Source organism: Petaurus breviceps, unplaced genomic scaffold (assembly GCF_028583685.1).
Source record: "Petaurus breviceps papuanus isolate PSGF00001 unplaced genomic scaffold, PetGlider_PUasm1.0 185, whole genome shotgun sequence".
NCBI lineage: Eukaryota > Metazoa > Chordata > Mammalia > Diprotodontia > Petauridae > Petaurus > Petaurus breviceps.
The window spans coordinates 30,336,505-30,360,838 of record NW_027185797.1 but is presented as its reverse complement, the minus strand read 5'-3'; the positions used below and the strand labels follow the sequence as shown (position 1 = coordinate 30,360,838).

General features: G+C 46.4%; 1 protein-coding gene and 1 long non-coding RNA gene across 8 annotated transcripts in view; one reads left to right on the top strand and one right to left on the bottom strand.

Annotated features, from left to right (window-relative positions):
- The window catches only part of OSBPL3 (oxysterol binding protein like 3), a 146,336-nt gene extending 123,572 nt beyond the window's left edge, over positions 1–22,764 (bottom strand). The window contains exons 1-3 of one of the 7 annotated variants that reach the window (XM_069088697.1): positions 22,583–22,764; positions 7,587–7,709; positions 4,813–4,935 (exon numbers count right to left, since the gene is read on the bottom strand). In XM_069088697.1, coding sequence (XP_068944798.1) covers positions 4,813–4,836 — 24 coding nt within the window. In that variant the 5' untranslated portion in view covers positions 4,837–4,935; positions 7,587–7,709; positions 22,583–22,764. The remainder of the gene's footprint in view (positions 1–4,812; positions 4,936–7,586; positions 7,710–22,582) is intronic. The other 6 variants (XM_069088693.1, XM_069088698.1, XM_069088699.1 and 3 more) reach the window with 6 other exon arrangements.
- LOC138161779 (uncharacterized) lies at positions 13,280–17,379 on the top strand. The gene is made up of 3 exons (XR_011168464.1): positions 13,280–14,171; positions 14,372–14,465; positions 14,581–17,379. It is a non-coding gene; the product is annotated as an uncharacterized lncRNA (long non-coding RNA).
- Positions 22,765–24,334: the final 1,570 nt, after the last annotated feature.

Here is a 24,334-nt window from a genome sequence, read left to right as displayed (position 1 = left end):
AAGGAAAGGAAAGGAAAGGAAAGGAAAGGAAAGGAAAGGAAAGGAAAAGAAAGGCCTGTCTGAATGGAAGAAGGATTAGAAATCTGCAATTCTGACACACTCCCATGCTCAAGCCACTCACTGACCTGCTGGATCCATCCACCGGCAGACACAAAGCCTGAGCCATCCGTTGGGTTTTGCAGCCCTGGGTCTGCACAGAAATCCTGTCTTCCCCCAGAAAGACGCGGCATTACTTTTCCTGCTGTTTCCCCAAGAACAAGCACATGGTAAGGTCAAAGGTAGGCTCTGAACGAGAATCAAGTCTGTTAAAGCAAATGCAGCCCCATCATGACTAAATCACAACTAAAACTGTAGGAGGGAGAAAAATACGAGTTCGTTTCTTCTCTGTGAATCTGTGTTCATCCAGAGATCTGGCTTGAGTCCAGCTCCAAAGAGATGGGATTGACAAATATCAAACCACTCCAATTCATCACTGTCACCCCTACCATGTCCAAGCTATACTATAAAATGGATGCTCCCTGAAGGCAGGAAATATCTGTTTGTCTTTGTACTCCAGTGCCCAGCACTGCCCTACCTGCTTGCTGGATTGGACCGAATCAGATCTTTCAGAATGAATGACAAATGAACAAATCTGTTTTTACATGTCATGTTCCCCTGGTTCACATAAGCCCTTGAAGGCTGAATTTATCTTCTTTTTTGTTTTTGAGTCTTCAGCCTGAAGGTACAGTGCCTGGCACACAGAAAGCAATTTTTTTTAAGTCTGTTGAAATAAATTGAAACTGAGTGTCACAGAAGTCAAGTGACTTGTCCAAGGTAACAAGTAGAAGAGGCAGGATTTAAACCCAGGCCCTCAGAATCCCTAACTAACCCCTCCACCATGCCGCCTCATGTACATTCAGAAGAGTCCATATAAAAAGAAGCAATGTGGTCCATACATGGACAGAACCAGGGATTACACTCGGGCACCTCTGCACAGCCGAAGAGGGCTCTCCCAAACGTCTCAGTCGCAGATGGAAAAGTGGCCTGAGAGGAATGAGAGGCTTATTTGTTTTCTAACAATTGTGTTTTATAGCAATGGCAGTAAGGATGATGGTCTGTGAAAGACTTGGCTACTCTGATCAATGCACTGATCTAAGATCATTCCAAAGGATGTCCTCCACCTCCAGAGAGCTGATGGACTCTGCGTGCAGATCAGAGCACATTTTTTTGACTGTGTTCTTCTCATTTTGTGTGTGTCTTCTTCTGCAACATGGCTGATAGGGAAATACATTTTGCATGATTTCATATGTACAATCCCTATAGTGCTTGCCTTCTCAAAAGGTAGGAGAGCGGTGGTGGGAGGGAGAGAATTTGGAATGCAAAATTTTAAATAAGCAATGTTTTTGTTTTTACATGCAACTTGGAAATATTTAAAGACATAAATAATTTTTTTTAAAGACTGTGTTTTACTTGGCAATTTGAGAACACATAAAGCCAAGTATAGAGAAAGCCAATATTCTTTGCTATTCAAAATTGAATGTTGAAGGTATCAAATATTTTCAGAACCACATGCTATTTTCATTAACTTCAAGGAAAACTCTTATCCCTTTTGTTGACTTTTAATAATAAACCTCATATAGCAATGCTGAGTGAAGTTTTATTAAAAAGTTCTCAACAATAAAAGCTTCAGGGGAAAAAAAAATCATTGTGTCGGGGTTGCTGACAGCTGAGATCACAGAGTAAAACCAGAGAAGTGACTTTTCCCATTGTTTGCCCTCAACAGAGGTAATAATACTTGCACCTCCCTAGCATGTTATGGTTTGGGAAGCACGTTCTATATAATGTCACAGTATAGTCTGCAAATGATCCTGAGGTCTACTGAAGGAAACTGAACAGAAAGAAATGTCAGTCTTCAGGAAGGGAACCTGGGGTGATGGCACTCAACTGGGGAATGACTGGACAAATGATGCCTAAGAGAATAAGGGAATTAGTGCATGGTGAGAAATGAGGAAAGAAGCAGTTTCAAAGAAATCTGGGAAGATTTTATGAATGGACACAGAGTGAAGTGAGCAGAACCAGGAGAAAACACATCAGGTGACAATGTTGTAAAAATGAAAACTGTGAAAAACTTAAAATCTCTGGGTCAGTGCAATCACTATCCACAGTTCTAAGGGACAAATGAAAAAAGATGCCACCTGCCTCCTGACAGAGAGGTGATGGGGCTCAAGAAGGAGGCAGGCATCTTTGGACATGGCCAACGTGGGATTTTATTTTGCTTGACTGCTTTTTTTTTTTGTTACAAGAGTTTTTTTTTTTCTTTTTCCAATGTTGTGGGTTAGGGATAGGATTTCTCCCCTCCCCAAAAAGAAAAGAAAAAAATAACCAGAAGAAAGCCTGAAGGATTCACAAACAAGCAGGAAAGTGTCAAAAGCCACACATTAAACTTATATCCTTCAAAGTAATTGCAAACTCTACATGATGGAGACTTGCAATTTTATGTGTAATCTTCTCCTTTCTTCAATATATATGGACATGCTCATTTTATTTAGTGTTTATTAAGTTCCAAATTTTTTAAAGGATGTGAAAACTAGCTAAGCCTTAAAGTTACTAAGTGAATGAGGCTCTGAATTTGAAGTCAAGTTTAAAACTCAGCTCCCCTCCGACCCCACCTGACTTTGGGCAAGTTCGCTCCTTTCTATGGGCCTCAGTCTCCTCATCTATAAAATAAGCCTGGTGGAGTAGATGCCTTCTAAGGTCTGGTCCAGTTCCTGTTTTATGATCCCTATGCCAACAGACACCACATACACCCAAAACAAAACAAAACAAAAAATGATCTTAAAACCTTAAAGCTACAATGCAGACATGGGCTAAAAGGAGCTAGTCCTGCCCACCTGTCATGAGTCCAGGAACCCCCAGGTATGTCCACTTTCTCTTCCTGAAGTTAAAGGTAGCCTCTGTCTCAGGACCATCATAACTGCGGTGAGCTTGAGCTAAGACTCCAAACCCACTTCTTCCTCTCCAAGGCCATCCACCGGAGAGGAACCAAACCACCAGCCTCAGGAAAGCAAATAAATAAGCCAGGTTCCTGCCAGACTCACTCAGGCACTTGAGTCATGGGCTTTCATCAGCTAAGAGAACACCCAACTGCCTCCCACCACCAGCACTGGGGCAAAGGACTGAGGCGCCACTCCCTCCAGTTGGGAGACCTCACCACCATGTGGGCCTCCCCTTCAGCTTGAGAGCCAAGCCCTGACTTCATTCTTTATTCACAGTGGTTTTTCCCTCTCAGAAGCTTGAAGCCAAGTTAACTAGACTTTGGTCAACACAATAAAAAAGTGATTACTCTGCCTCAGGCCTCCTGATTAATAAAGCCGGACAATCCACCTTGGGAGGACCAAGGTGAGTGTTTTTCCTGCACACTCTCATATTTGGACGTGTTTTCTCTGAAATGTTTCCAATGGTTTCATGTTACCTCTAGTCTCTCCCACAGGGAAAAATTAGCATAATAATGATTCACCCAGGGTACATCTAAGTACTTTCCAAACCAGTTCAATCAAGCAAGCCTTGGTGGTTCAGTCGTGTCCCACTTTTCATGACCCCTTCTGGGGTTTTCTTGGCAGAGATACTGAAGTGGTTTGCCATTTCCTTCTCTAGCTCATTTTACAGAGGAGGAAACTGAGGCAAAAGGTTTAAGTGACTTGCCCAAGGTCACAGAGCTAAGTGTCTGAAGCCAAATTTGAACTAAGGTCATTGATTCCAGGCCTGGCGCTCTACCCACGGAGCCGCCGAGCTGTCAAGCATTTAAGCATCTACTAGTACATTTTCTGTATCAGCTTCTTAGCAGAGCTGATTCCCTTTTTTACAGGTAGGGAAACTGAGGCCTGGAAAAAGTGAAGTAAATTGCCCAAGGTAGAGCTAGGCTTTCAGATGAAACCTTCCACATGTTCTGTCTCCCCCACCCGAGCTCCTAGAGAACAGGGGCCGTCAGACTTCCTGTGCCATTTGACTCCCCAGTGCTGAGCACACAATCAGTGTTCATTAAATGTTTCATTCACTCATTCATTCATTCTGAAACAAAACCCAGTGCTCCTTCCAGTCCAACACAATCCCACAATTGGGGCAAAACCAAAACAATCCTTGTCTTCCATCTGCCCCGAGTTCTATTACACTACAGCTGCCTCAGAAGCCCTTTGAAGGCAACAAAGTGTCTCCCCAATCCTCTTCCTTCACACCCTGCTTAGGCATTCAATACGATCCACTTTGCTTCACTGCAACAAATATTTAGTGCCTACTCACTTCTCAGTCTCAATTTCCCCATCTGTAAAATTGAGACGACACTTCACTACCTACTTCCCAAAGCTACTGTGAGTTTCAAACCAGATAAAGTGCTTGGCAGGCCTTAAACTTTTATAAACACCAGCTGCTGAGATCACTGTTATTCCAGACCTCCCAAAGTACTTTGAATTTTCTTGGTAGATAGTTTGTATTTTCTGATACTTTTGGTTCCCCAACAGGATGTAAGCTACATGAGGGCAGGGGCTGTTTCATTTTTGTCTCTACCTCAGGCCCCTCACATGGTGACTGGTACAGAGCAGGAATTTAATAAATCGGATCAACGAATTATTCTTGCAAAGACCTGCCTTCAGAGAGCTTATGATTTATCAGATGTGTAACTACCAGCTGACGATGGCCGGGGAAGGGTTTGCTGCACCATCTCACACAGCCCAGTTAAGGCTATTTTCATCACCACACCTTTGCTTTAGACCTTGAGGGAACAACTGTAAATGACTAATAGGTGGCCTCCCTAGTGCCAACCTGTGACCAAAGTCCTACCTTATCTTGAAGGCTCGAAGCCATCCCAGCTTGGAATCCCAGCCCAGAAGGTCCCCAGCAGCTGAGGCCTCAGGTAGAGCCTTCTGGTGGGGCAGCAGAGAGCAGCTTCTCCCTCAGAGATTCCTGAAAATAAGAGAGAAGACTCAGCCAGAATCACGGCTCAGATACAGGTGCAGGTATTTCCCCACATTTCTTCATATCATTGGTGTTTAGCTCAATGCCCGGCATGTAGTAGGTGTTTAACAAATCCTGGTTAACTATGATAAACACAGAAGTCTTTTTTTTTTATTTAAAGTCTATTTCTTTCACAGAAAAATCTGCTTTCTCTCCCACCTTCCCCTTCCACATAGAAAAACAAAGCCTCGATAACAAACATACCTAGATATATGTGGGCAACTAGCTGGAATACCAGGCCTGCAGTCAGGAAGACCCGAGTTCAAATGTGACCTCAGACATTTACTAGCTGTGTGATCCTGGGCAAGTCACTTAACCTGTCTTGCCTCAGTTTCCTCATCTGTAAAATGAACTGGAGAAGGAAATGGCAAACCGCTCCAATATCTCTGCCAAGAAAACCCCAAATGGGGTCACTAAGAGTCAGACTCCAGGAGGGGCTAACCAATCAATCAGCAACCTACCATATGCCAAGTACTGTACTAAGTTCTGGGGACACACACAAAAAAGGCAAAGACAGACCCTGCCCTCAAGGAGCTTACACTCTAATGGGGGAGACAACATGAAAACAAATAAATACACAGCTGCTCATAAACAGGATGAATAGGAAATAATGAAGGAAACATCTGGGATCAGTCCGAGGGTGGCCATGGTATTTCCAGCCTGGGCAAGATGAAGAGCTTTGAGTGGGGGGTGGGGGTGGGGTGATATATCACATACACAATTAAGCAAAGGCAAAGTAATTTCAGGAGGGAGAGAACTGGCCCCCTGGGAAACTGAGAAAAGCCGTCTGTAGAAGGAGCTGGGCCACAAGAGGTGAGCCCTGCATATACCAAGGGGCAGAGACCAGGATGGAACAGTCAGCAGAGGGACCTGGGGGCAGGCCAGGCTGGAGGAATGCAGGAAGGGGAGTAATATGGCAGAGGCCTGTAAGGCCAGGGGGGAGCCAGGCTGGGGGGGGGGGGGGGGGGGGGAGGCGGGTAGTTCTATCTTATGGGATTTTCCAGTGTGCTGGTGTTGGTGAATACCACTCACATCTGGGTTTTAGGAATCCTGCTTTGGCAGCTAAGCAGAGCATTAGACTGACCTCACATGCTCCCTCAAGCATTCCCAGCAAAAATTCCTAGGAATCCTGGATTCTACAGGACATCTTTTTTTTTCCCTTAACAAATGCCAGGATTTATCTAATTGTGCTGAGTTCTAAGAGGTGACTGGTCGCGGTGAATTAGAGGTTAGGATTGCCCACAGAAAGAGAACCTGGGGTTCAGGTTCTCCCTCTGACACTTGCTAAGCATGTAATTCTGGGCCAGCCCTAATCTCTCTGCACCTTAGCCCCGTCCCCACCCTTTACTTCCTAAATCCCAGCTGGCTGGTTATCCCAGGTTCCCACACCCAGAGCTCCTCCGGCCACCAGATACAATCAAAGATCCTTTCTGAAGTCATACTAATAAACTCCAGGGCCAGGTATCATACAAGTACTTTAAATGAGATGATATCTATAACAGAAGATAGCTTTGTTCCTTAATCTCAGCACTGTTCTAAATTTAGGTCCAGTTAAATTAATAAACTCTAATAAATTCTTCAATTTTAAAAGCTCTGAGAAAGTCTTTGGATAACTCACTTCCTTTTATATGAGGGGCTCTGGACTGTGTATTGTGGTGTCCCATACTCTAATTAAGTGTGGTTTTGTTTATGGATTTTAATTTTAACACCACATTTATATCCCAATAATCATCACCCACAATACCCATCCTCATTACAGACAATAAAACAGTTAAACTAAACTAACGATACCACTACAACTGAGTATGTCCCGTTCCATGCCAGTGAACCACCACCTCCCTAACAAGGAGATCTATGTTTCAACATCCGAAGTCCAGGACCAACTTTGAACTTTATTTTAAAGCACTCAGCACAGGGCCTAGAATGCAGTAACTACTTTATAAATATTAGCTATTATTGTTGGTGTTGGTATTAATGATGATGATGAAGCAGCCAAAATATACATAGTCCTTTAAAATTTGCAAAGTTTTTTATACAAACTAACTCATCTTACCAGAGGGAAGTGTTGGGAGGGGGGGTATTTTAGTTTGCAAAGGTACAGAGATGACAAGTAGACCCATGGGGAAGTACACTAACACTTCCTTAACAGAAGTAATGAAAGGGTTTTTTTTTAATGTTATTTTTTTTCCCAAAGTAATGAAAGTTTTGATTTGATTGTGGTTCCAGAAATGGAGAGGGGAGGGACAGCTGGGGTCAGCCTTAAATGGAGGGATTTGACAAAGGGGAGAAGGAGGCAGTCTAGGGTGGGATTCTAGAGATGAAAGGGTCAAGTCCTCGGGGCATGAGTCAGAAAACCACTGGGGAGTAAAGGCTAGCCTGGCTAGGATAGGCCCAGTCCACAGAGGCACCAACCACCAGACCACCAAGCCTTGGATACATATTGATCAGAGCCCAGACTTGATGCCCAGTGCTCTTCCCCACCCTCTCCATCCCCATTTGACAGTTTACCCTTCTCACAAACAAAAGGACTCCCCACCATCAGGGAATAGCTTCCTTTCTCTAAAATCCCATGGAAATCATTAACCACTTTCCCAGGCTACCTCGGAGTCATGATTGGAAGAAATGTGTGGGAGGGCAGGGCAGGGAGCCTGCTCTGAAACACCAAGGAAGCCACAGAGCTGAGAGCCGATTCCTGGGTCAGCGAAAAGGTCCAAAAGTGAGATCTGAAGAAGAAATGAGGCGGTGATGAGACACAGATTAGAGACAGGACAAGTGTTTCTTCTTTGTTTCTTTTTTTTTTCACTTTTTCGTAGCTCTGACTGTTAGGACATTTTTACATAAAGTGAGAAGTTCCCTGATTAGGGTTAATGAACGTCATATAGTGTGTGTGTGTGTGTGTGTGTGTTACATACACATAGGATGACGACGCTTCTTTAATGGCACCAAATACTGATGATTGTTTTTAATGAGCTTTCTGCCAAGCAACAAAAAAGAAAACCCTGGCCCCCAATACACACAGATGCTAAGACTCTCATTCCAGCCAAGATTATTATGAAAGGCTGGATGAGAAACAAATGGAAGCTGGAGTGAGGGATAATTAATGAGAAATGCAGGTGTCTGGATGGAGGGGAAATCAAGGAAGGGCAAACACGTGTTTCCAAATAATTAGCAGTTCTTCGAATACACACACACACACACACCAACCCCCTACACCTCCCCCGCAGCTCGGGTAAATGTGTAAATTCTTTGAGGCAAAGGAAAAAAAAGAAGATGGCCGATAACTAAGCCTCCTCCAAATCACTGAAACACTCCCGTGGCTCTGGATAGCAATGCAGAAAACCACCCGCTGACATCTATCTTCGGAGCTAACAGTAAAGGAAGTTCTCTGAATTGTTGATATTTGTCCCTGGAACGTGGAGAGAACGTCGAGTCCTTAGGGGCCACTGTGTCCAACCCCTTCACTTTACAAAGACACTGAAGCCCAGGGCAGTGGGGTGACCCTTGTCCAGGGGTCCAAGGCCGATGCTAACCCAGGTCTTCCCAAATCCGTGCTCTCTCTAGGACACCCTCATGCCTCCCAATGCACATTCCTACATTCGGAGACAGACTCTCCTCTCCTCTTTGGTTCTTGTTAGAATGTCCTCCTTTCCTGGCTCAGGTCCCATGACCTCCAGGCATGAGGACAGTTGCTACAGGTTACTTCCTCACTGGAGAATGTCCAGAGAAGGCTGACCCAGAGTCAGTTAAAAATGTTAATGATGAAAGACAGTATGGTCCAGCACCTTGGACTTGAAGGCAAAGAGTCTTGGATTCAAATTCCACCTTAGACTCAGTATTCATGTGACTCTGGGCAAGTCACTACCTCAGTGCTGCTATTAACCCCATTTTTTGTGGGGGCCTTTTGGAGGGCAATTGGTGTTAAATGACTTGCCCAAGATTACACAGCTAGGTTGTTTTTGTGTGTGTGTGTTAAGTGTCTGAGGCCGGATGCGATCCCAGGTCCTCTTGACTCTGGGACCAAGCGCTTTACTCACTGCAACACCTAGCCACCCCCTATTATCCCCATTTTACAGATGAGAAAACTGAGGCTGAGAAAGAGTAAATGACTTGTCCAGGGTCATATAGACAGTAGCTGAATTGTGGGGGAGGGGTTGCCTTTTTTTGTATCCCTAACACTTAGCAAGGTACTCAGAACATAGTTGGGGTTTAATAAATGTCAGGGGACTGTTAGCTGATTAGGGACATCTGAGGCAAGATTCAAACTCAGGTCCTCCTGATGCCAAATCCAATGAGATCATGAACACAAAGGGCTTTGTAAGTCCCACAAATGGCAGCTACTGGTAGCCAGTTGAGGGAAAGGAAGGTTCTAGACCAGGGATTTTATCAGCGAAAGGAACTCCTGTGGCCAGAACTTCCTCTGAAGATTCAGGACGGCACCTCCTCTGTGACCAATGGTCTTGGAAGGCTGTTCCAAGCACTGAGAAATCAAATGACTTGATCAGAGTCAAGAGTGAAGCATTTATTAAGCACCTACTATGTGCCTTGCCTACAACTAGCATCAATTTCAAGTTTTCCCAACTCGGAAGTTAGCTCCCTATCCACTCTTATTTTTATTAAAAGGGGGATTTCAAAGAGCCATTCAGGGAGTTGTCCCCCTGGTCCTCTCAATGACAATGTATCTTTACAGGGCCTGGGAGGCCCAAGTCGCCTCCTATCCCCCACTCACCGGGTGCATCGATTGAGCATCAAACCCAATTCTCCACTAGCTTCAGGAGCACAAACAAACCTGTCCTTCCATCTAAGGCCCAGGGTGAGGGGCCAAGTTGTGCCTGGCTATGCTTTCTCCCCTACTGCCCAGCTGGTGTGACCTGGAAACCAGGCCCAACAACTGTGCTAGAGAAAAGAGCCCCTGGAATAACAGTGAAGCTGGGCTGCCAAGCTGCCTGGGACACTTTCCCCAAGGTTTCTCACCCATACGAGCCTTGTCTGACTCTTAAGAGACACTCACTCGTCTTCTCAGCCCCATTGTATAGTTTGAGAAAACAGACACAGTGGGGCAGGAGCCCCCAGTTCTCCGAAATTCACTCTTCCAGAGGGCCCATGGATAGATTTCAGGAAGTTTATGAACATGATAGTGGGGGAAAAATCAATATTTTATTAGCCTTCGATTTTCTTTGTGACTCGATGTATTTTATTTTAAACATTTAAAACATTACTCTGAGAAAGACTTCTTGTTGCCGTTCAGTCGTGTCTGGTTCTCGGTGACCCCATTTGGGGTTTTCTTGGCAAAGATCCTGCAGTGGTTTGCCATTTCCTTCTCCAGCTCATTTTACACATGGGGAAACTGAGGCAAACAGGAGGCACAGCTAGGAAGTGTCTGAGGCTGGATTTGAGCTTAAGTCTTCCTGATTCAAAACCTCGTGCTCCATTCACCGAGCCACCCAGCTGCCAGGCTTCAGACTGTCCATCAGACCGTCTACCACACACACACACATACACACACACACACAGAAGAGTTACAACTCCTGGACTAGCCTCGGGTCAAACAAAAAATAGTCAACAGACTTTACAGAGTGCCCCACCCTGGGGAGGAGCTTCGGTTACCCTCATTCTTCTGAGGAGGCGGCTGGAGTCAGGACCTGCCTGAAGTCACACAGCACCAGGGATCCCGGATCCAAGCCCATGACACAGCCCGGTGTAGAAGATCCAGGTTCACATCCTGTCCTCATCTGCAAAAATGAAGGTTTTGGCCCAGGAAGCGTCTGGGGCCTTCTAAGATCTAAATCTTTAATCCTAGAACCCTTGTCTTCCTGACCCCGAGGCCCCCTCTTGGAACCAGGTGGGCCTCTCCAGCTGCCGAGGAATCAGGAAATGTGGGTCTGAATCTCCGCTTAGCAGTCTGGGGGTGTGGGCTAGATGGCCTCAGGTGTTCTTCAGCTCCAACAATCTAAGCTCTACAACAGTATTCCCAAGACTGGGAAGGTTGGGGAAGAAGGCATCTTCATTGTTTCTCCCTCTGCCATTTTTGTATCAAGGAGTCAGAGGACGGATCCTCTACTAATTAACAACAGGGAACGTCAAGGCTGAATAACTGGCACATGGCGGCTTCCCCTCCAGAGTTCACCTTTCTACCTCTGACAGTCTGAAAACCCAGCTCCCTCCAGGATCTCCATCAAAATCACAACTCCCTCATTAAGTGCTTTGCTTCCACAGTGGCATTTGCTTCAAGTCTAATTAAGATTAGAGAGAAAGAAACCATAGGTAGCTTGCTTCTGATTCAAAATAGTTCAGGTCATTTGCTAGTGCGTTTTTTTTTCCTTTGATTTCTATGACATCTTTTTAAATAGGGTGAAGAAAACAGATTTGCTTTATAATAATTATTGTTAACTTTTACTTTCTTGTACATCTAGGTTGATTTGAACTCAGGCAAAAATGCAAATGGGTATCAACTGTCAAACATATTAACATACCAATGGAGAATTTTTTTTAATTGCTTTAAAAACATGGTGAGATTGTTAACTTTGGCGTGCTTGGTCTCCTGCAACTCAGAGCAGTTAAAGATTTCCAAGCCTTCCCAAATCAGGCGGATTGGACTGAGGCCTTCCTGATCTCCAGCCCAGCCAGCCCTCTTTTCTCCGCCACCTCCATGACCCAGGAGATCTTGGCCCAATGACTTTCCCTTTCTGGGTCTTGGCCTCCTGCTTTGTAAGTGATGGGGGCTGACCCAGAAGACCTTTTAAACTCAAGAGCTATAATCCTATGGTCCCATGGGTGACCCTGTTCCCTCCTCTGTAAAATGGATGAAATGACCTGCAAGGTTCCTGCTTGCTCTAAATCTAGGACCTGACAAGCCCAGGTCATGACCCTGTGTCCTCACATCCCTTCTCAAGCTTAGTCTCATTCCCTGGCTACTGCCCCTTCTAGCGTGGGGAACGGGGCAGAGGTGGAGGAGGGAGATGAGCAGCGGGGGAGGCAGAGGAAAGAACGCCAGAAAACTCTCCCGTGACTCCTGTTGGCCTTCTCATGTCGGCCTCCTTCCTTCTCTCATTCTCCCCCAGGCTCCGTTGGTTCCTGACTTCCTTCTCTTCCATTTTCCAGCGGCCTTCTCACCCCAGAAGATGCCTCCACCCGTGCTTCCTTCTCCTGACCGGCCACTTCCTCCATTTTAAGGAAATGCTCAAGCTGGCTAAGTTCTCTCCTTCATTTCCCTACTGGCTTCACTCCTAACTCTCTTCTGAATTAATGCTTCCGGACTTGACTTTCCTTAGTCTTCAGAATGGGGAAGCCAGCACCAGTGACCCTGTCTTGTTGTAAGGATCAAACCAGACAATGCTGGGGAAAGGTCTGCATTCAGAAAGTCTGAGTTCACTCTCCCTTATACCACACTGCCTTTCTCATGGCCTCTCCCTCTAAGCCTCATTGTCTGTACGGAGGAAGAAACTAGACCTAGCCCTGCATTCACAGCCAAAGCCCCTTCCTGCAGTCCATGTCGATAGGATGACGATTACACTTTTATTCTCTTCTGTCTCATATTAAAATTGCTCCTCAAAGTAATTACAGGGGTGAGTTTCTGAGCCTTTTCAGAAACAAAGGAGCTTCTCAGGTCACCCTTCCAGCGCCCAGTCCTTTCTCCCCTACCTGGACTTGGGTTCCATGACCACCATCCATTTATATTTTCCAACAGCAAAGGACAAACTTCCCAGGCTGACACTCCTAGACAATAAAGCCATCCTGGCCTTGGGAAATTTGACAAGGCAGTAATTTGATCCTGGACTCTAAATTTGCATGCAGTTATTATTTAAGATTTCTTTCCTGCCAACTTTCAAGAGGGCCTGAAGAGGCAAGTATAGCATCCTGACACACACACACTCACTCACACACACACACAAACACACTCACACACAAACACACACTCACACGCACACAAACACACACTCACTCACTCACACACACAAATACACATACAAACACACACACAGAGGCAAAGGTTCCAAACCCCATCCAAAGTAAACCAATTTCACTGGTGCCACTGACTGACTTCAGTGAAGTGGCCAAGCTTTTCCGATTTCCCTCCAGGTAATAGATGAGGTCTCCAAAACAGAACAATTCTCTAAACAATTACATTGCATTTCCCCTTCCAATACCTTTCCCTTCCACTCACTTTTATCAAAGAATGCTTTATTTCCATAGAGGAAGAAGCAGCCAAGACCAGCCCTCGGGTTAAGGCTTTTTAAAATAAAAATAGGTTTTGTTTAACCCTAAACAATCCCTTCATTTCTTCTCTTTTTTTTTTTTTTTGGAGTTGGGTTTAAGTAACTTGCCCAAGGTCAGGAGGCTAGGTTTTTTGAATCTCCACATTTCTTAGGATTCCTCTTCACTAATTCTCTTTGCCTGTCAAACTACCTGCTAGCTGTTCTCTCAAATCTACTATTTAATCTTCCCTTTGCCCTTCTCACCTCCACCCTACCTTCCTCCAAAACACAGCTCAGGTGCCCTCGGCTCCAAAGCCTTTTCTTCAGCCCGCCCCCAATGGTAGGGTTCCCCCCTCTAGAAATTACTTTGTCTTTTCTTATCTATAGACATGCCGTATCTCTCCTCCCCTACCCCACCAAGGAACATAAGTGCTTGGAGGTTGGGGCGTCTTCCTCTGGTCTCTGTATCTCCTACTGCAGCTAGCATGGCTTCTTACATGAAACTGAGCTTATCAGCATGAATATCCCTTCCAAAAGAGGAGATCGAAGCCTAGCCACACCTGCCTAACCTGTTCCATTCTTGTCGCTGTCTTCGGCCCAGTGAACCTTGGGAGAGGTAGGAGTCTATCAAACTTATTGGGGGAGGGAGGGTCTTCCTCCATGCTTCATGACATCATGTGGACACAAATGTGGTCCTTTGTTCTTCTTTCTCTCATCACATGACCAGCCCAGACATTTCTTTGATGATATGTTTCCCTCCAAGGATGTGCTGGTGCCTGCCTAGGCTCACCAGGTGCTTTCCCAGGCTCACCAGGTGCCTTCCCATTATCTTCTTAGAACTTGACATTTTCAGTTCTTTGCAGGTCTAGAAGTCACTGCCAGCAGAACCTTGGTACTAGCTTGGCAGGAGGAGCTACCACCACCCAGAGGAGGCACTACCTTCAGGTGTTGGACTGACAGAGTCAGCCGGGAACCACAGGTCTTGGGTTCAAGGTCAGGCTTGGCCACTGACATGGTGCACTACTCTGAAACACTCACTTAGAAAACCTGACTCCCTGAAAGGACACCTCGAAAAAAACCACACACATGCACACCCTTTCCTCCCCAATTCCCTTTAATGGTAGCACTTCCTGTTGATTATTTCCAATTTATCTTGTATATTTCTGTGGATTGTATGTTGTCTCCCTCATTAGACTGGGACCTCCTGGAAGGCAGGGGCTACTTTTACCTTTTCTTGTACGCCCAACACTTAGCACAATGCCTGGGACACCGAAGGTGTTTAATACGGTAAGTGTTTACTGGGGGACTGACACACATAATGTGCCTTAAGGTTTACAAAACCTTCTGTCAAACCAACTCTATGACTTATACAGATTATTCTTATACCCATTTTTGAAACAAGGAAAAAATGAGACTGAGAGAAAAGTTGTGATTTCCTCGTGGTCACACAGTGGGAGAGCTCTGATCCCAAGCCAAGCTCAGGACTCAATCCTATGCTCAGAATGACAATCTGAGGCCACGGAGTCCCACCCAGCTTAGATGCAGAATTCCTACAACATCCCCAACAAGAAGACATCCGCTATTTGCTTGGAAACTCCAAGCAAGGGGGAACTCATGGAAGAAGGCCAATGATACTTTTGGAGGTCTGTTATTATGGTTATTGTAGAATACCATTCTGTTTTTATTTTATTGTTACAAATAAAAGCACTTTAAAATTGGCAAAGTGCTTTAAATATGCTCTCTCATTTGGTCCTCAGAACAATCCTTTAATTTGGATATGATTATCATTCTCATTTTACAGTGAAGGTGACTGAGGCGGAGAGGTAAAGTGACTTGTCCAAAGTCACACTGCCAGTAAGTATCAGGATTTGAATTCAAGTTTCCCCAACTCCAAGTCTCAGCATTCTATCCACTGTGCCACCTAGCTGCCTAATAACCATTTCCTTTATCATGGCTACATCTACATTTTTGCATTATCCCACCCCAGCCCTGACAGCTCCCCTTGCTCCCCATTCTGCCTCCTCTGGGGCCAAGCAGAAAATCTTATTTCTCTTCCCATGATAGCCTTTTAACTACTTGAAGACAATGAGCAAGTTTCCATTCTTGGCTTAACTGTGTATGACTAGGCTTCTGAAGCTAAATCTGGGGTCCCATGGGTCAAGAAAGCTTTGTTCTCCCAGCCTCCACAGCACTGCTAGGCTCCCTTTCTTCCCCTCACCTCTGGGTGTGCTCCAGGAATGAAAGGGAAAGATGAAGAAATTAAGGCTGCTCAAAAAACTCTGGAAAGGAAGAAATCATAAAAAAGGGGAAAGGACCCACATGTATAAAATTATCTATAGCTGCTCTTTCTATGGTGGCAAAGAACTGGAAATTGAGGGGATGTCCATCCATTGGGGAGTGGCTAAACAAGTTGTGGTCTATAAATGTGATGGAATATTACTGTGCTACAAGAAATGGTAAGCAGGCAGACTTCAGAAAAGCCTAGGAAGACTTACATGAGCTGATGCTGAGTGAAGTGAGCAGAACCAGGAGAACTTTGATCAACATGATTTGATGACCAACTTTAAAAAGACTCAGTTCTCAGAAATGCAGTGCAGATTGAAGCACACTGTTTTCCACTTTTTTTTGGTTGTTTTGTTTTTTCTTTCTCCTGGTTTCTTCCTTGTGTTCTAGTTCTTCTTTCACAACATGACTAATGGAAAATATGTTTAACATGATTGTACATGTATGTCCTATGTCAGATTGCATGCTGTCTTCAGGAGGGGGGAGGGAAGGGAGGAAGGGAGAAAATTTTGGAATTCAAAATCTTACAAAAACAAATGTTGAAAATTACCTTTACATGTAATTTAAAAAAATAAAATATTATTTGGTGCAAAAAAAAATTTGAGAGGGGGGGAGCGGGCCAGCACACAGTCATACACCAGTCATATTCTAAAAGTTCCTTGCTAACAGTCATTTGCAACACATAATCCATTTTCCCCAAATTTCCCAATGTTACATGCAATGATGAGGTTTCTAAGTGAGACCAAATAGGTCTACTCAACTAATAGTGAGACTAAAGTGCTAGCTAGGGACAGGCAAAGCAAACGGTAGCACTGCCAAGCTAGTCATTAAAACAGAAAATGGGAAGATCAAGAAATTAAGTTTTAAAAATCATATAAAGTCAATACTGACACTTAAGAAGAAACAGGTGTCATTCATTGAGTTAAATAAATATTGACTTTTTAAGCATCCATCTGCTTGGGAACTTGGAAGCATTCCAAATTTAGATCACACAGACTCAACCATCCTAGGATTTATAGTTCAATATAGATGAAGGCATTGAGATGGGACAGTGGAAATAATGTTGCATCTAGAGTCAGGAAGACATGAGTTCAAATCCTACCTCTGATCCATACTAGCTGTTCGACCTTGGCCAAATCATCTCACCTCGAAGCTTCAATTTTCCCAATTCTAAAATGGGGAAAATACTAACACCCACTTTGGGGTTGTCATGAAGACCCAATGAACTAACTTATTGTAAAACGCTTTGCAAAGCTCTGTAAATACTAGGTAAGAGGACAAAATACAAATACAGAATACTAGAGGCATTAGATGAAGGGTGATGGTAAAGTAAATGGAAACATTTCTGCAGACTCTGAAGAAGACTTCTGAGTACTTGGAAGCATTTCAGATCTTTCTGTAATAACTGAACAAAAAAGGGAAGAGAACAGAGGGCATGTTGAGGAAAGACTGATTGAAGTAAAACTAGCAGGCATAAGCTTGAAAAATTAGAGGGAAAGGATGGGGCATGAAAGCACATCCTCCTGGATGAGGATGAAGAATGTAGGAGGGAAGACATTGACTTTAACAGTGCTGCCAGCCACTAGATGGCGAACTCAACCTAGGGCAGCTTGGTTGCTGGCTAAACAAGGAAATGGTAACTAGGAAGAAGGAGACAGGATAGGTGACCATTTTTAAGTATGACCTCTTTGGAGAACAAGACTTCTGTTCGGTCCTGTAACACACTACAAATGAAGCAGAAATGATTTAGAAATATCATGAGAGGAGTTCTCTACAAGGGTAGTACAAAACTCAAACAAAAGCCATACATGAGGAACCCTGAGGCTGCACACGGACTCAGAAAACCAAGTTTCAACATTATTTATGCTCTGTTGCAGTTTGTATTTATTTTTAAGGTATTGCATTTACTCTGGTTGTACAGCCACACTCAGGAGTGTTGCCTGCCCCTGTGATTGACGGCTCTGAACTACATTGCTGTTCTGCATCAGTACAGATAACAACGTGTTGACTAAACGACCAACTATTGATTATACATCTTGTATGCTGGTACAGGGCCCTTGCTTTGCTGTGAAACTTTGGTTCTGCCTCTAAAGATTAGGGATGGAAGGGGAGGGAAAGGGCCCATACACTGCAAGAAAAAATGTGCTTACAAAGAAGCAAGAGGTCACATTTTACCCAGTCCAGTGTATCGCTGTTCCTCTTCCCTAATTACCATTTGGCATCAGTTCAGGTATACTCTGAAATACCTATGACCTTACTTCTCTACCTCCTTCCAATCACCAATGGCTACATAAGGTTGGCATGAGAGGAAAACTAAATCGATCTATTAAATTTCTATAATTAAGTAAACCATGGAATCTTAGGGGCTGGAAGGGACCTCAGAGGTCATCTTCACTACCTGTGTCTTAGTTTAGTCGAAGGCTTACAGAGAAGGCATCCAAACATGTTAATTATTCATACCACACCTGTCTTTGTTTACTGAAGATAACAGATCTGGCTGTAAATATATCCTGATAAACCAGTCCCCTGTTTAGCAGTCATGAAGGGAGAGGATTTGAGATTCTCCTTCAGGTAGTAAGCTAGGGAAATTTGGACTTTCCCATTCTCCTTACTAAGGGCAATGTGCTGTTCTCCAACAAAGTCCTTCCCTGACACCTTGTGTTTGAGTCTAGATGACCTTGACTAAAGAATGAAATCCTTGAGGGTAAGATCTGGTCTGTCCACATCTCTCCAGAGTCTAACAGAGCCTGGCAGGTAAATGCTTGCTGATTGACTGACTATGAAAAGGAGTTGGAATTCTGGAAGGTCCCACTAAGCTGGCTTCAATTATTGGCTGAAGGCCTATCTTAGAGTACCAGCCTGGCTAAGGGCAGAGAGGCTAAGATCAAGTTTAGACACCAGGGTAGGAATATTTTTTTCACTATAAAAACTCATGAAAATGTCATTCAGGCACATGTCAGATGTAACCCCAAATCAATAACTATAATCACACTTGTAACAAGAAAATTGAGAATCTATGCCTTTTTTAACATTTCAGAAAAGTGTTTCTAGATACATGCTACAAGGAAGCATTATCTGTCTCAACAAAGATTGATAAGGTCCTCAGCAACAGGGCCTATTATAATCGGTTAATGCCAGTCATTAGAGATGCAAAAATAGTACAACCATTATAAAACATCGAAAAACATTATCTTAATTAAGGAGGAATCAGTAGGTACTAAGAGGGTCAAAGACTCTCCCCAGAATGGGAGCTAGGAAAGCCTGGGTTCAAATTTCACCCATAACACTTATCATTATCATCATTATCAACTGGGTTCAGTAAAGCTCTCCAAGTCTGTTTCTTCAGTGGTAAAAGGGGGAGAGTCTCTGTAGAATTTACCACATAAAAGTGTTGGGGACAAAGAAGACAATGTATGCAGCACGCTCTGCAGGTGCTGAATCAAGGCTGGAGAGGCAGCCACATGACCAGGTGGACTTGGAGTCAGAAAGACCAGAGTTCCAATCCTGCCTCAGAGCAGTTTTGTGCAACCCTAAGTAGCTGAAACTCAGTTTGCCCTTCTGTAAAATGGGGAGAATTGTGGCACCTCCTTCACAAGCTGATGTCGATCAAATGAGATAAAATATGTAAAATTCTTTGCAAACCTTGAAGCACTGGACATGTATGTGTGCTCACACTCATGTGACTCATGCTGTCATCAGATAATGCTACCTCATTCTCATCTCTTTTTTTTTTTGACAAAATAAGTCTGAGGACAAGTCACTCAACCTACTATTATTCTTTTATTTTAACACGCTGTGGCCCACTACTCAGATAGCTATCCCAACCACATTTTGTAACTGAACCAGAGAACTGGCGAATGTCAGCTTGACCAGTTTAGAAGCCTTGAAAGCGTCTCCTGAGCAATTCTAGGAGCAGGAAGGACAGACAGCAGGACATGGACCGCTTCACGGTCCCGATTGGTTTTAATGGCTTCTCCTTAGTCTCTATCTTGTGAAAGCCTTTCCTTCCAGACTGTTTGGAGATCATAAATATGTGGTATGGCAATGTCTCTTTAAAACCCCCCACTAATTTTTATGGATTGTTGTTATGTCTGGGCTTTTGCGGGCAAGCACTCTGACTGTGATCATGACCCCAAGTCCATCATAGTCTACTAGTTGAAATCGAGGACTGTATTGTTATTGTTAGTGTAATAATAATACCAAAATATTACTATATTTCATAAGCTATAATAGTGAAAAATTATATTTTATAAACTGTAATATCGGAGAAACTAGAAAGTACATTCTGGCTTCTTGATTGACTTTCTCTCTTCTGAAAACTAAAATACTCTACATGTGGACTCAGGAAAAGTCACAAAGGCTTGACCCAGTGGAAATGGGCCTGTACACATCATAAGAAGTCGACACAGAGCTCAGGCCCCTGAGTCTTCTTCTTTATCTGGGGAGTCTGAGCTGAGCTTTTACTGTTTTGAAGACCAAAGGACTCTTGTCAATACACGTCTTTAACATGGACCCTACAATTAATGCCAAATCAGTGGATCTGAGTGATACCAAGAAAGGCTGGCCCTGGGGAGTCAGGATGATCTGAGTTCAAGTCCTGCTTTCTGACATATGCTGAGTCATGTGACCATAGAGAAGTTAATGTATCAAGGCCCTGGACTTTTTAGGACAATAATGAATAATAACAATTACAAACAAGGCACTGATAACACATTCAGGAAAGGAGTTTCCTATGGCACAAGGTCCAGAGCACAAGCCTAGGCACACTGGGCTGAATGGAAAGTCAAAGGGAATCACCAAATGAATTAGTTATAAAGGGAACAGTGTAACATTCCTTTGGTCCTCATTAAAGGCTGCAATTTCAAGGCCATAGTGGAGATTTAGAGATCATCTCATTCAACCTTTCATCTGACAAATAAGACAAATGAAATGACTTGTCCAAGGTCACCAGGCTAGTCAGAGGCAGAATGAGGAGACACAAAGTCAAAGGACTGAGGGGTGAATGGGAGTTTCTGTCTCCCCTCTAGGATGTATACAGAGGTTTGTATGCACACTGTCTCCCCCATTAGTATGTAAGCACCATGAAGGAAAGGAATGTTCTGGCCTTCCCATATATCCTCAGCAGTGCCTGGCAAAGAATAAGAACTCAGTAACTGCTTAGTGACTAATTGCTCTAGTTCAGCCCCTTCGGTTTTTAAGTGAGAAAACTGTGGCCCAGCAAGGCAGAGAGTACTCCAGTCACCGGGTGGCAGAACCCAACTGGACCTCCCCCGTCCTCAGACTTTAACCCCAGAGTTCTTGCCACATCAGCACACCCAGGGATCCTGATTCCTACATTTTTATTTTTATCTTGAAATCTAGTAACACAATCATACCTTAGGCTGGTACAGGGGCCAACTGTTTACAAAATACTTTCACATATATAGTAGGATCCCAGGCTAGAGTGGCGATTTCTCTGAGTCTTAGAAAGGTGCATGTGGACCCAGCAGGATTGCCCTGTATCATGAGGTCAGAGGTGCTTTCTGTCCATTGAGGCCAGCTCTCTCTATCCCTGAGACATATATAAAGGGCTTCAAGGGGTTAATACCCATTACTCAGAGTTGCAGGAGGACACAGACAAGGGTTGTCCAGGATGGGCAAGCATGAATGGGTTATGAACTCTGTCCCTGCTGGAAATGGTAAAATCTATGAGCTCAGGAACATCCAGGCTCCCATTCATTAGGTCCTCCAAGCAGCCAAGCCTTGGGGAAACCGCAGGGAAGCCAAGTCTCAGGTGAAGAGATGTGGTCTGCCTCCTCCACCACTGCTCTCCCACAGTATGAGGAAGTTACCAGCCCCTGGGATCAGACACCCCATGACTTCTCTGGTCTCCTTGGTTCTAACGTCAGGGTATTGGGTAGGATCATGTGGTGGGTTTGGTTATATTGCCTCAGGCCAGAGGCTGCTCATGGGAAAGGAAGAGGAGGAAAATCAGAGATGGCAAGCTGAAGAAGGGGTAAGACAGAGAATAAAGCCTCACGCAGGCATTTCCAGCCTAAGTACTCACCAAGCAATTTCAACCTCCTTCAAGAGCTCCAGCAAAGTATTAGAACAAAGAGGCAGCAAAGAGTCCACAAGGTAAATGTGGCAAGCTGAGGTCACACAGCCCTTGATGGGAATAAGAACGTGGGTTTGGTCTCTCAAACCCTAAGGAAGTAGGTTGGGTCCAGGGTGAGCTCCAGGGCTGACCAGGTACTTCTCAAGGAGCCCAGAAAGAGGATGGAGAAGACAGAGGGACGTAGAGTTGGGGGGGGGGGGTGAGGGCCTCCAATTAGGCCACGAGGAAGAGGAAGCATCCAATGCACTGAGCTCAGGATTCTCCAAATTCCCGGCTGCATAGGTAGGGAAGTAAGGGGAAACCCCAGAGGGGAACCTATCCCAACCACGCCCCAGAAAGGTCTTATTTCCTGCACTCGGAAGGTCTGAGCCAAGGCTGAGTTTGGGGAAATGGTGGGTAGTGCAGCCAGGACCTAGTACGGGTCATCCCCAGCAGGAGGCACACCTTTTCTCTGGGACAGGGTGGGGCACCTTATGGGCACATGCCAGGCCCGCCAATCCGGCAGATACGGTCAATCCCATAGGCTCGGACCCTAAATTCCCGAGACTGTTGGTGCACGGCGGACCCTCCCCTCTCCACCAGGGCGCGGAGCTGCGATCCCCACCCCATTCCTCCGTGGAGGCAGCGAAAGCTGGGCACCTCGCTCCCAGAGGGGGATCTATAGAGAGGCTGCCAGTGCCTTGGCATCCGGTATGGGGGGGCCCTCCAACCTGGTACGGCCCTACACCTCTGCCCACCTCCTCCCGGTTCATCGTCGCCCAGAGGCGAGCTGCCTGCCAGGCGGCTCCCGTGGCCCCAGGGACAAGGCTCGGGGGCCGCCCCAGACTCGGCTGCCGCTGCTACTCCGGCCCCCACCAGCGGCAGCCCCGGGGAGTCCAGCCAGGGCGAGCGCCCCGGGCTCCCCTGCACAGCCCTGGCCGAGCCTGCGTGCGCCCGGGTCTTGGCCCCGGCGCGGGCCCCGATTCCGGCCCCGGCTCCCCCAGCCCCCACCCCAATCCCGGCACCAGCCCGGGCCGTGGCTTACCTGCCAGTCCGCAGCAGCCTCGGGCGCCCGCCGCCGCCAAGGTTAAGAGCGCCGGGCTGGGAGGCAGCGGAGGAGGCGCGCGCCTCCGGCCATCAACGCTCCTCCGGCCGTGGGGCCGGGCCGGGCGGCCGTGACCACTGCCCCGCAGCCGGGCCGAGCCGCGCACTGCGCCCCTCTCGCGCCCGGGGCCGGCGATGCCAGCGGGGCCAGCAGCGCCAGCGCGGGCGGCCAACTCCCCGGCAGCGCCCCCGGCTTTGGCCACAACTTCTTTGCACGCTCAGCCTGGCCTGGCGGGCTGGGGAGGGAGGAGCCCGACGGGCCCGGGGCGGGGCCCCGCGGGGCCGGGGGCGGGGCCCGAGGACCCCGGGGGGCCGAGGCACGCGCTCTGCCACCAATAAGGGCGCGCCTCTCGGCAAGGAAGGAGGGGCGAGAGGATTCCATGACGTAGGACTGGGAGCTCTGGCCTCTCCCTGGGGCCAGGTAAGGGCCGAGGTGGAGGAGGCGGAGGAGGCGGAGGAGGGGCCCACAGATCCTAGGATCCTAGATCCCGAACGGGTAGGGACCCCCGAGGCCTCACCGTGCGTTCCACTCATTGCACAATTTGGGACATTAAAACCCACAGAGGGGGAGCGACCACCCAGGTAGCGAGCATCAAAGGTGAAATTTGAACCCAAGGCCTCTGACTCTAGGCTCAGCGCTCTTTTCACTGTACCAGGTTGAAAGGGTAGGTTTGAGAGTAGGGTTTTCCTTCTTAGGAAAAGAGGGGCCCACCAGAGAGATAGATGTGGAGCGGGGAGACATGTGAGCCAGAGGAGATGCTGGGGTGAGGAGAACTATAGGAATGTCCCCAGGGCCCGAGGTGGCATCCAGAGGTGACGCGCGGGCAGTCAGGAGGAATTGGGATTGTTGAGACGGGAAAAAATGTGATAAAACTGGAGGTAGGAGGGGGGTTCGGTGTGGGCACTGAGGGGGGCACAGATGTGGTGAAAGAGGTTCAGAACAATGCAGATGTTGGGGCCGCTGGCTCAGATCTGACAGGCGCTGTACCCTGCAAAAAATGTGTTTGCGTGCATATGCGTGGTGTGTGTGTGTGTTTTGTGTGGTGTGTGTATATGTGTGTGTTGGGGGAAGGAAATCAAAAGGGCGGTGTGGTCAGCAGTTCTTAGGCTAGTGGGGGGTAGGGGGGGGCGGGAGGAACAGGAAGGAAAATCCAGATGTGCCCAAGGCACCTAAAACTGAAAGGGCTCTCCCCCATAGGCGGTTGCATTTACAAACCTCAAAAGATTCCCCCACTACCTAAGGGGGGGGGGGGGGGGGGGGGGGGGGGGAGGGCTGGAGAGAGGGGCCATGGAGGGTCCTTCTCACTACTGGAGGCATGGTTCTTCCCTTCCTGGTCTCCCTATCCCATTTCTATTCCCAATTTTTCCAAGATAGTTTAGCTTTGAGCTGTTCGGTGCCTCCTTCACCCCCACCCCCACCATCCCCCATGCGGAAAGGCTCGAGGTAAGGATAGTCCAAGGGGTGCCGAGTAGCCAAAGTGGGCAAGGTCAGCAAGGACCGGCGGCCGATCTCGGATTTCCAAGATTTCAGATCAAAGGATTCTACCTAGGATCGGAAGCCCACCTCCCCACTTTCGGAAAGGGGCGTCCTGTACTTCTTAGAGCAATGTGGGAATCTGCCTCTATCTCTCTGCCCTCTCTCTCAGTCTCTCTCTGTCTCTTTCTGTCTCTCTCTCTTCCCCCCCCCTCCAAA